Raw genomic sequence first — 12,991 nt, forward strand, 5'->3', positions numbered from 1 at the left:
AACCCAGTTAGTTCTATGGCTGATTCATGGAGGCCCAGGTCTACTTCTGGCCCGTAAACAGACTAGAGCTGGTCCAGAACTGAACTGTTCTCTAGGGGTATAGGGAGAAGTGAAGTCTCTAATCAGTTTGATTTCCTAATTATCTAAGGTAGGTTAATATTGCTATTCAAGTTACCTGTGGGGAAACTGAGGAAGATTAACTAACTTGTCAAAGGTTACATGGTGAATAGGTCACAGGGCAAGGAACAGTTGGCACCAGGGTTCCAAGTCACATTAACATTAATATTACCAGTTTGAGTCTATAGTATGTTGAAAAGTTTATTCTTATAGTTTAGTTTTCAATTCCTTCATACAGAAATGATATATTAAACAAGTTACTTTATCAGCGTATTTAGTATTTGATGGCACAAAGAACTGATTATCTCTTGGGATAAGAATATTAGGCTCTTTTTTTTTTTTTTGCGGTACGCGGGCCTCTCACTGCTGTGGCCTCTCCCGCCGCCGCGGAGAACAGGCTCCGGACGTGCAGGCCCAGCGGGCATGGCTCACGGGCCCAGCCGCTCCACGGCATGTGGGATCCCTCTGTACCGGGGCACGAACCCGCGTCCCCTGAATCCGCAGGCGGACTCTCAACCACTGCGCCACCAGGGAAGCCCTATTAGGCTCTCTTTATCTCCCTGCTTTGCACGTCATCTGAGCCCGCAGTAGACAGTCAAAACACGGTTGTTGAAAGCCGAATAAAACCAAAGGCAGGCTTAATTTTTAAATTACAGAGTGGGTCAATGTCACAGAATACAAATATTCTGGCTCTGAGAACTAAAATTTAAAGCAAGGGCCGGCAAAGTACTGCCTGGGGTCAAATCCAGTCCTCCACCTGTTTTTGTAAATTACCCTTTACTGGTACACAGCCACACCCATTCATTTACATGCTGTCTACAGCTGCTCTTTTGCTACAGTAGCAGAGTACAGTAGTCACCACAGAGATGTTATGACCTGCAAAGCCTAAAACATTTACTATTTGTGTAAGTCAATAAGGTAGAGGGTACCTGGAGAAAGAGAACCAGTCATGGTTTTCTTGATATAAGAGAAGCCATTTTTGGCCTAAGCCATTTTGTGAGCTAAGCCTGGCCACAATGCTTGTCCTTGGACAGATCTCAGTAATAACGATCTTAAGGGAACAAAAGAACAAAACTTTAGCAGGCAAGAGAAGTAACAATAGCAAAGATAAAAAATCAGGTGAAAAGACTCCCAGTTCCGTTTCAGTGGTAAAGATTAGCCTCGCTTTCTTGAGATTTTGCAGAATTTAACCCCCTCTAAGGTGCTCAACCACCAGATCAACTGGAACCTAAGGGATGATGATGTTGACCTTTTCAGACCCTCAGTCACTTCACTCAGCTGACGCTTGGACTCTCAACTATCCAAGGCCCTTCATGAATATGCATGGACCCTTAGCTTAAAAACTTCCCCAACTTTGCCGTTTGGGGAGACAGTGCTTTGGGAAAGATCCCTAGTGTTTTCCTTACTTGTTGCAAGTAATAAATCCTTCCTTCTCCCACTCTCTGCCTTGGTTGTGTCTTTTGGCTCAACACCCACTAAGAGGCAAACCCAGTTTTCAGGTAACATTTAGTCCTTTTTTTGGAACAAGTTGGCTGACTCCTGATTTAAAGGAAAGTTGAAAAACTTAGAAATGAAAGACAGTAAGTCCCCTACGTACGAACCTGCCAAGTTGCGAACTTTCAAAGATGCGAATGCGTGTTCCATCAACATCAGGCGTGAGTGAAATTGCAGCTTGACCTCTGATTGTGTTAGCTGGCTACCTAGGCTAACTTTGTTGGACACCGAGGCTAACTTTGCTGGACTTACGAACGGGCTGTCAGAATGGAACTCGTTCGTATGTAGGGGACTTACTGTAAACCCTGTTTTGATCTTCTGGTTTCTCTTCTTATCCCACCACAGAACCTGACCAGGTACCTTCCTCCCTCCCAATTGCACCGGTGAAGGGTAGCAGAATATGCCACCCCAAAATATGCTACCCTGGCACAAGGATTATTTTGAGTTGAAGGTAACTGAGAAGAAGCAGATACAAGAAAAGCTCTCTGCTCTCCACCATCTGCCAAAGAGCCAGACACAAATTTACAAAGGTGCCTCCCATCTCCTCTCTATCAAGGACAATATTTAATCAATTTAGAGACAACTCGAGACCCATATCAGCCCACAGACTGCACCAGAGGAATCTACATAACAAACATCTCTAATTAGTTCCCCCATATATTTGCCTTCCCATAATTTGCCACTGTAGAAACTCAAAGTCCTTTTCCTTTGTCTTGTTGCTTCTCTGATTTACAGGTCCCCATACAATCAACCTAAGATGGGTAGAGTTAAAAAGAATTTTTTCCTCCTTTACACCAGTAAGATACTCTTTTTTTCCCAATATGTTACCCTTGCTACAGGTTCCAAAGAGAAGGCTCTATTTCCACACTTACATTAAGCTATTCACTATGATAAGTTATATATTAGGTTGAAAGCTATGAAATTTTGTTTTTTCTAATATAGCCAAATAATGACAATTTAATATGGTTCAACCTACTCTGGCATTAATAGCTGACTTCTATACTCTGTAGCTCCAGGGTATAATATCCAAACACATCAATTTTCCACAGAGAACATAAATAAAATTAGGAAAAGGGAGCAAGGTACTTTTTTCCCCATTAGAGGGCACTCTAACAGAATAAACGTCAAATACTTTTAGTTATTCTACATTTTTACTGACAAAGAAATATTTGATTAAAGTTTTAGTTTTCAAAGTCCTTGCATCTGACCCCAGCAATTTTGTGAGATGCTTTATGGAAGAGGAAACTGACATTGGAAAGGACCTACTCATAGTCACGTGACTGGGGAGAAGTAAAACCTGACTCAAGCCCAGGTCCCCTCTGTCCTAGTCCACCCCGCAGAAGTTTAACAAGATCTTTAACATCAATGGCTCTTAATTTTTTTTTCCTACTACCATACCATTTTCATGAGAATTTTACTCTCATTGTAATATTTCTTATTTCTGGTATGAGTCTCCAAGAAGTGAGAAGGGAAAAAACATCTAGCCTCACCTCCCAGATGGGGGTAGGGAAATACAGTCTGAAAAAAAGAGAAAACCCCGGAGATTCTCACAAGTTTCTCCCCACTTTTCCACTGCACTACTGCCAACCCGCAGTCACTCTTGTAACGGTCCAGTTTTAGTATATGTGCTGCTGAAGCAAGCACTCTTTTAATGGTCCAGGAATCACTGATTTTACAGTGTATACATATATATATATATATATATATATTTTTTTTTTTTACATGAGCAGTAAGCCACCTCGTACTTTGTTCTGAAAAGCTGCCACTTACCAACATCCTTCCGAATCCTATAGAGAAGAAGATGACCCTGTTTCGTTCCAACAAGCAGCCATTCCTCTGGAAAAGAAAAGGACCATCAGCTTTAGTAAGACCCTATTTCTTTAGCTGGAGCTTATAATCAGAAATCAAAGGGTTGAGAAAACGAGTTGCTTTTGATAGTAGGTGTTTTGCAAAACTAAGGAATGTTTATATTCAAGAAATGTTTGAGGGACTTCCCTGGCGGTCCAGTGGTTAAGACTGCACTTCCACTGCAGGGGGCACAGGTTCGATCCCTGGTTGGGGAACTGAGATCCCACATGCCGTGACGTGCAGCCAAAAAAAAAAAAAAAAAAAAAGAGAAAGAAATGTTTCAGAATCAACTAATTGAAGAAATATTTAACTAGGTGAGACATATTAGAGAATGAAAAATGTCCCTGGCTTCATTGTTTCAAAATGAAACTGACCAAAAATTTCATGGAAGTTTATAAAATCATAAAATGGGTAGTATAAACATAAAACTAGGTATCTGATCTCAGAAATAACAGCTAATAGGCATCCTTTGAAGGTCTGATGATTTTACTTTAGGAAAAATAAGAAGTGCCATAGCATATTAAACTTACAGAATTCATTATCTCAAAACATGGTCTAACAGATAATAATAAGTGTTGCCAAAGACGTGAAGAAACTGGAACCCTCACGCATTGTTGGCAGGAAAATAAAATGGTGCAGCCCTTTGAAAAACAGTCTGATAGTTCCATAAGAGACTAAACATAGAGTTATCATATAACCCAGGAATTCCACCCATGGGCATACACACAACAGAAATGAAAACATATGTCCACACAAAAACTTGTACATAAATGTTCATAGGAGTATTATTCACAATAGCCAAAAGGTGGAAAGAACCCAAGTATCCATCAACTGATGAATGGATAAACAAAATGTGACGTATCCATACAATGGACTATTAGCCATTAAAAGGAATGAAGTGCTGATTAGCCATTAAAAGGAATGAAGTGCTGATATATACTACAATAGGATGGATCTGACAACATTATGCTAAATAAAAGAAGCCAGACAAAAAAGGCTACATATTGCATGATTCTATTACATGAAATGTCCTGGATAGGCAAATCTAGAGACAGAAAGATCAGTGGTTGCCTGGGGTTCGTAGGCTTAGGAAAATGGGGCTGGTGGGACTGGGGAAAAAGAAACGGGGTTTCTTTTTAGGGTGATGAAAATGTTCTAAAATTGTGGCAATACTTGCACAACTCTGTGAATGTACTAAAAACCACTGAATTGTACACTTTAAATGGGTGAATTGTATGGTATATGGATTACATCTCAATAAAGCTATTATTTAAAATTTTAAAAATGATGGTCTAGGCCAGTGGTTCTTAAACTTTGGTGTGTATCAGAATTATTTGGGGATTTATTAAAACAGATTGCTAGGCCCGGCCCTCAAGTTTCTGATTCAGTAGGTCTGGAAGTCGGCCTGGGGATCTGCATTTCTAACAAGTCCCCAAGTGATGCTGATGCTGTTTGTTCAGGGACAGCATTTTGGGAGACATCGGTCTAGGCTAAAAGGCAAAAGGTTCTGAAAGGACTTAAATAATTACTCTGACAGATTTATATTAAATCACTAAAGGAAGTTAAGCATGTACTTCCTCAGGTTTTTGAGGTTGTAACAGTCACTTATTCCTTTCATAAACTCTTGATCTTTTGCAAAATAAAATATTAGATAATGACATAAATAGATAAACTTTATAGAACATGCGTTGTGTTCCAGGAAATGCTAAGCACTTATCATAGGTTATAACAACTATCCTTTAACTTATGTCCTTTTCTTAAATCCCCATTTTATAGATGAGAAAGTTGAGGCCTAGGTAACTTGTCCAGAGTCACACATGTAGTAAGATATGTGTAGCAGTGGCAGGATTCCAACTCCAGTCTGTCTGATCCTTAACCCCATGCTACAATGCACTTACTAAGGCATCCCATCTCAAAAGAATAGGTGTCAGCCACAGGCTGTCTGAAAGACAATGGTTATGTTTATAAAAACAGGTCAGGAGCCACATCAGGAACATTTCTCCAGGTTGATGTCCTTAGCCTTCCAGAAAAAGATAGTGACTCTGTCCTCTTTTGGGTTTTAAAGTAAAGGCAGAGCACAGAAAGTTCAGACATAGTGTGCTCTCAATGACATAAGTGGGAATCAGAAATAACACTAGCTCCAATGGAACACTGTGATTTATGTCGGAGCAGAACATGGTGAAAAAAAGAAAAGAATTCAGTTCACAATGCTTGCTTTGCAAACGATATTATGTTTAGAACTTTACTTATAGATATCACTGTATTGAGCAATTGAAAATATTAAAGTTGATTTTTAGGACACCCACTAATGTTTCAAATACAAATAAAATGAAGTAGAATCTTTTTTAATTCACTTATAACATATAGAAAAATCTATAGCAAAAAGGCCACCATAATGTTCACCATCTTCCCCATCCTCTCCACTGTGACCCCCAAGCCCCTGCCAGTTCCTATTTTTCTTTACCTCTTTCAAAACAGCTTCATCTCCCACCCTGGTCTGCAAGGCCTATCAATTTTACCTCTACAAGGTACCCGGCAACAGCCCTCCCCAACAGAGTCTCTCCAGGGACCCCTCAGCTGGTCTCACTCTATGTGTACTTCCGTGTTTGCTATCTGTTACCTTACAGCATAGCTCCAATGCTGTCACACTGGGGCTTAAAAAAATCCTCATGAAGCTGTACTACCAAAATATGAAGCCAAACTCCTAAGTATGACTTTTAAGAGTCTGCTTTCCATTTTTATTGAAATGTTTATTTATCAATAGATGTTTCTATCAAATGTCTACTCTATTGGTCATGAAATTGAATCAGACAAATTCATTGAAATTAAAAAAAAAATTAAATTGAAATTTTATTTGACCTTTCTCAAGCATTCCTTTGGAGATGCTGAGGAAAATGCATTTCTCATACATGCAAAGTATTGTTAACAGCTTTCTTTTAACTAGTAAAAGCACCACACACATACTCATTCCTAATCCTCAAACTCATAAGGAAAAACAGTGGGGACTTCCCTGGTGGCGTGGTGATTAAGAATCCGCCTGCCAATGCAGGGGACACGGGTTCGATCCCTGGTCCAGGAAGATCCCACATGTCACGGAGCAACTAAGCCCGTGCGCCACAACTACTGAAGCCCACACGCCTAGAGCCCGTGCTCCACTGCAACGAGAAGCCCACGCACCGCAATGAAGAGTAGCCCCCGCTCGCCGCAACTAGAGAGAGCCCATACGCACCAATGAAGATCCAATGCAGCCAAAAATAAATAAGTTAATTAAATTTATTAAAAAGAAAAGAAAAACAGTGTATCACCCAGAGGTAATGATGGCACAGAGCTCTGAAGAGGCTTGATTTGGTTACAGACGTCAGTGGGGGCTCAGAGGGCCAGAGGACCTGACCCAGGCTGGCCTGTGCACACTCTATGTCATCATATAACACAGCCGTGCACACAAGACACAGAAAATGAAAAGCCTGCAGAGCAGGCAGAGCACGGGATAGACAGTCCCTTCTGAGACTCAACATTGCACATAGAAAGTGGAACACACTACACAAACGGGTAACACATACAAAAACAAACAAGAGCCAGCCCTAGAAAATTCCTGATGGCCTAATCCTGAGCCACAGGTTAGACATGATTCCTCCTGGGAAGGAAGGTAGAGCCCTCTAGCTCACAATTACCCTAGTGAAGCTCCATCCAACGTTGCCACCCAGTCCAAACTCATGTGATAAACAACCACTGCTGAACACAGCAGGGAGTACACAGATGAACAGGGTAGTGGGCACTTCTCTTCTTTGGGTCATACGGCAAAGAACAGTGTTTCTCAAAGCATCAGCCCCTGTTTAGCTGCATCAGAATCACTTGGACTTATTAAAAATGCACATTCCTAAGCCCTGCTCCCAGAGATTCCGATGCAATGATTCTGTGGTGGTGCCCCAAAATCTGCATTTTTTAATTACATGAGACATTTACCTAGTTCCAAAGCTAAAACTACGAGAAGTCCCTCCATGTCCACTTCCCCCTGTTCTCTTCCTTCTGCTATAGGTAACCTTTTTTTTTTTTTTTTGCAGTACGTGGGCCTCTCACTGTTGTGGCCTCTCCCGTTGCGGAGCACCGGCTCCGGACGCGCAGGCTCAGCTGCCATGGCTCATGGGCCCAGCTGCTCCGCGGCATGTGGGATCTTCCCGGACCGGGGCAGGAACCCGTGTCCCCTGCATCGGCAGGCGGACTCTCAACCACTGCGCCATCAGGGAAGCCCTATGGGTAACCATTTTAATCATTCTTGATTTATTTTTCCATTGTTTCTTTGGAAAATATAAATAAAAATGATTGGGTATACACACACACAGATACACACATACCCCCTACATTTTTTATAGGCTCTGAATATACATCAAAGTTTGAGAAACAGGCTCTAGAATCAGACATGATTTACTGGACGTGACCTTGGAAAAACTACTTAAATTTTCAGGTTCTTCTTCTGCAAAATGGAGTTGTTATTATTTCATAAATGCTTAATACAGATTAGTACTCAGTAATGGAAGCCATTACTACTATTAATTAATTAAGCAAATATTTAATAAGTATCCATTATGAGTCAGGAACTGTTCTAGGCACTGCAAATAAACCTATGTACAAAACAAAGTTACTGCTCTGAAGAAATTTATATTCTAATATGGAATGACAGAGACAATAATAACATATAAAATAGCATTAGGTGGCAATCTGTGAAAGAAGATAAGGCTGAGTAAAAGAGTAGCACATTGGTGGATGTGGCATTTTCTTTTATATAGAATAGTTAGGGAAGGTCTTGCAGATTTATGTGACATTTCAGCAAATGAAATGAGGAATGAGCCATATAATACCTAGGACAAGAGAGTGCCAGGCAGAGGAAACAGCAAGTGCAAAGGCCCTGAGATAGTTACATGCTTTTGTGCTCATGGAACAAGGAAGACAGTGTAACTAGTATCAGAAAGGAGCAAGGGATAAGAACAAAGGGGATAAAATCAGGGAAGTAACCAGAGGCCTGATCATGACAGGTGCTGTGATGACAGGTGTTGTTATTCTAGTTGTGATGTGAAGCTACTGGAGGGTTTTGAGCAGAAGAGAGATGCAATTAGATTAAGTTTTCAAAGGATCACTCTACCTCTGTGTGGCTAAAATACTGCAAATGGCACAATGGCAAACCCAGGGTAATCAGTTAGAAGACTACTACAGTAATTCAGATGAGAGAGACTGGTGTCTTCGTCAACAGTACTTAACAGTAGAGATGGAGAGAAGTGACTGGATTGTGGAATTTTTCAGGAGGTGGAGCAGACAAGATTTGCTGATGGATTGGATGTGGTATATAAGAGAATAAGAGAAGTCAAGAATAATTCCAATGATTTGGGCCTTAACCAAATGGGCAAACAGAAATGCCATATGCTGAGCTATGGGATACAGGGGGACAGGCATGTTTTGAAATCAAGAACTGTTTTGGCCATGCAACCAGATATCCAAATGAAGATGCTGAAGAGGCAGCTGGATTCTACAACTACAGAGTTTCAGGAGAAGTCATCATCATCATCATTATTTTCCTCATTCCCATATCCCAGGAGATGGATTATGGTGGCTCCGTGACATCTTCCACCTCCAATATTGTCTGGCTCTCCAGAAGCCTGGAGGTTCCTGGATGAACTTTCCGCCTAAGGTCATGGTGTAGATAGAAGGGGTAACAACTAGAAATAGCAATATTTATTGCTGGTAAAGTCTGAAAATAAAGTAGTTTTGAGGCACAAGGCAGTAAATGGCCTCTTGTAGCCAATACCTATCAGAGCATCCTAGTAGGCAATGGGTGTTTCTCCTGTTTGCTTGGAGATCAGGCAGAGTGAAAGCTATCTACCATTTCAAAAACTGTATTTCTGGAAAGCACAGGTTCAGGCAATCTTCACTGACATGAACCGGAGTTGGTGAAAGAGACTGAGATATGTGTACTGCTAGTCCCACAGGGTATCAGAGTCAAGAATTCTGACAAGCTAAGTACAGTGTGATAAGTAGCTGCATCCATCCTTTTCAGAAGTATATGTCTGAGGCTGAGTGGAATACCCCTCCCTCCACGTTCCCATGTTAGGCAGCATATGTCTCTAGTATCATTTATCTTGCATCGTAGTCTGTTCATATTTCTTTGCCTGCCACGTTGTGTCCTAGGAGCACAGGCATTGTTTCTTATTCATCCTTGTATTCTTGTCTCTAGCAGAGAGACTGGTCCATGTAGGCACTTAATACATACTTGATGAAGAAACAGGAGAATGAGCCCCTTTGTGCTGAGTGTCAGGTCTTTCATTTTTTCAATTTCTTTATTTCTCCTCTATTTATTTTTAATTTTTACTGAGAGCATTTAATGACAGAAAAATGGCAGTTTTCTTGAGACATCTGGAGGAAGGAGGATTCTCTCCTTAACCCTAGGACAGCTTGCTGTGGAGGTGTGACTTTAAAGAGGCCCAGAGCTAAACAACAAGGTCCTACTGTAGAGAACAGGGAACTATATTCAATATCCTGTGATAAACTATAATGGAAAAGAATATGAAAAATAATGTGTGTGTATATATATATATATATATAACTAAATCACTTTGCTGTACAGTAGAAATTAACACAACATTGTAAATCAACTATACTTCAATTAAAAAAAAAAGAGGTCCAGGGCTGCTAAAGGTTGGGGTGGTGGTGAGGGGCACACATTAATAGGAAGATCTAGAGTGAAAGCACCTTACTGAAAAGGATGTGGAGAACTCTGACTAGGTGGCACTGTCCACAGATAATGAATAGGACACCAGCTTCCACCAGGCCCATCATGGGTACCTGGCTCAATATAAGATCTGATTGAGGGTTCTGAGCCACCTTTTTATGGCCCTTGATTTCTAGGACCTGGACATTAACAGGAAAGACTGAAATTACTTCTGTTTGGTCTTTGGTTATCAGACACACACTCACAGATAGGAGCATAATGTTTGTAGTTAAGAGTCAAGGTTTATTTCAGAAACCATTTGTATTCTGGAGCAGAGAAGAGACACCTGACCCTGCTTTCTGCACTGGCCAATCCCAAAAGGATCATGCAAGTTTTTATAGGTTAGGTTTCATGACAGCCTGGAATGATGCTTTTCTACCTAGAAAAGCTAGGTAACTTGGGCATTTTGACTATAAGGCAATCAACCACTCGGCTAGATTAAGAGTGGAGAGTAACAAGTTAGCTACAGTAATTAGAAGTAAGCGATGAGCGATCATTAAGGGGGAAAAGACATAGCTGTTAACTTGTTCAATGCAAAAAAACAAATAAACCATCAAAAGCAAACAGCTCCACCACCCTCGCTGTCAACAGTGCTCTGCCCTCCCTCATCCCAGGCCCCTCTCTAACGGCGTTCGACCGGAGTCCACACAGCCAGACTCCCGTCCACTTCCCTCGCCTCGTGAAAGGTCCCAGCCGCTCCCGCGCTGACCCCGCCTGGCCCCTCGGCTCACCCCAGGCAGCCAGACAGTCGATCTGCAGAGGCAGCTTTTCTAGGATCGGCACCGGTTCAAAGGCGTCGTGCATGGCGGCGGGCGGAGTCGCCGCCGCCGCAGTCTCACCCGGACTGTGCCGGGTCGGGTGTGGGGACGGAATCAGCCCAAGGGAAGAGCCGGGACCCCTGCTACTGGCTCTTGGGCAATAGAGCCATCATCAACACCGGACTTCCTGCAGAGCCAAGCCCGCCCCTTCCGCAACCGAAGCCCCGCCCCTTCCGCTCCGGTTCCTAGAGCACACTCGAGGAATGCCCTGGTGATTGGGACTGCGTTTCACCCTGGACCGACCTTCTCCATCGTGGAGTGCGAGTGGCCGTGGGCTTAACAAGAAGGAAAAAGGATTTTAATCTTACAACTGTCTTGGGCAGCATAGGGTAGTGAAGAATTCAGGCTTTGGTGTCGGTTAGACCTGGGATGGAGATGTACCATTTAGGAAATGAGCTAAGTAGCTGTGGCGTTTAAGAAACAATCTCTAGAAGTCTTAGTTTCCTTATCTGCAAAATGATGGTAGTGTTGTGTACCTATCTAAGTTGTACCTATCTAGGTACACCTAAGTGTACCTATCTAAGCTCAGCAACGGCTAACAATCTAAGCACTCAATGGTAGTTTTAGTATTACCATTATAAACCCAACTAGTTCGAGTACCTTACCCTTGTATTTTACGGGTTAGTCTAAGCCTGTGGTTCTCAAAGTGTGGTCCCTAGATCAGCATCACCTGGGAACTTGTTAGGCAATCTCAGACCTCATTCCAGCCCTAGTGACTCAAAAATTGTGGAGTGGGGAGTCCAGTAATCATTTAATAAGTCCCCAAGGAGAGTCCATGAACTTTAAAGTTTGAGAACCAATGCAAGAATGATCTGTATCTGGCAGTTTAGCCCCAAGAAAACAGCAGACATGTCATAAAATTAAGCATTTGGTTTAAAGCAAAATATAAAAGAAAAAAGGAGTGAGTCTATGATGTAAGGTGTTAAAAAACAAAAACCCACTGACTGGCCCTGGTCAGTTTTACAGTCTCTTCATCTGTAAATTAGGAATACTGTCCCATCTTTATCAAATGCTGTTTCTGATAATCAAATGAAATATTTTCAAGTAGCAAGAAACAGAAAAATTGCTAAACAAATCTTGTGGCTGGTTTTCACCATAGAAACTGAATTGGAAAATTTAGAATTACCAGCTGCTGTGCTAGAAGAAGGCCGAATACCTTGTAGTTCCAGACCCAAGGACCAAGACCAAAATAAACAATGTAAACTCTAAGGTAACAGGTCAGTGTGATACTACAAATTCCTTCTGAACCTCTTCTAGGAACTGATACACTATAACCAAGCAAAGTAACACAAGAAGCCATAAGAGAAAGCAGAAAGAATAATCAACCTATAGAATTTGTGCTATACACTCCTGCTTAAAACAACAGGTTCTTGGGAATTCCCAGGTGGTCCAGTGGTTAGGACTTGGCACTTTCACTGCCAAGGCCCAGGTTCAATTCCTGGTCAGGAAACTAAGACCCTGCAAGCCACATGACATGGCCGGGGTGGGTTTTTTTTTTTTTTTTAGCCTAGTCTCAAGTTAATATCTAACCAGTCTTGAAAAATGTTTGACCAACTATCCTGCTGCATTATGCTACTGTTCACTTGCTAAGTTTCACTGTGGAAGAACAAGCACACGAAGTTAACACCAGCCTTTTGCAAATGGGTTAACCTGAGAATAGTCAGTTCTTCATATTGTCTCTTAGAGATACTATCTAGGTGATATTTTGTTGTTGTCAATCACCATACCAAACAACTATAGAGAAATGTTACATAAATATTGAACACTTTAGTGAAGATTGTAGTAGTGTGGTCACTGGTTTGAGCGGAAAATAAGACAACATAGAATAAAAACCATGGAAGGAAAATTCTACAGGAGAGAGTTTGGGAGAAAGAAGGGTCTTTAAAGAAAGTCTGGAGAAAAAGTGAGAAAAAGATATCAATTTTGTTAAAATTTTTTAATATTAAAAAGTGGCATG

General features: G+C 41.5%; 1 protein-coding gene across 1 annotated transcript in view; it reads right to left on the reverse strand.

Annotated features, from left to right (window-relative positions):
- The window catches only part of VPS39 (VPS39 subunit of HOPS complex), a 47,723-nt gene extending 36,586 nt beyond the window's left edge, over positions 1 to 11,137 (reverse strand). Inside the window, exons 1-2 of the mRNA XM_082846998.1 lie at positions 10,948 to 11,137; positions 3,382 to 3,447 (exon numbers count right to left, since the gene is read on the reverse strand). Of these exons, the coding sequence (XP_082703124.1) occupies positions 3,382 to 3,447; positions 10,948 to 11,020 (139 nt within the window). The 5' untranslated portion in view covers positions 11,021 to 11,137. The remainder of the gene's footprint in view (positions 1 to 3,381; positions 3,448 to 10,947) is intronic.
- Positions 11,138 to 12,991: the final 1,854 nt, after the last annotated feature.

The sequence above is a fragment of the Leucopleurus acutus genome, assembly GCF_964270905.1.
Source record: "Leucopleurus acutus genome assembly, chromosome: 1".
In the NCBI taxonomy this organism is placed as follows: Eukaryota; Metazoa; Chordata; class Mammalia; order Artiodactyla; family Delphinidae; genus Leucopleurus; species Leucopleurus acutus.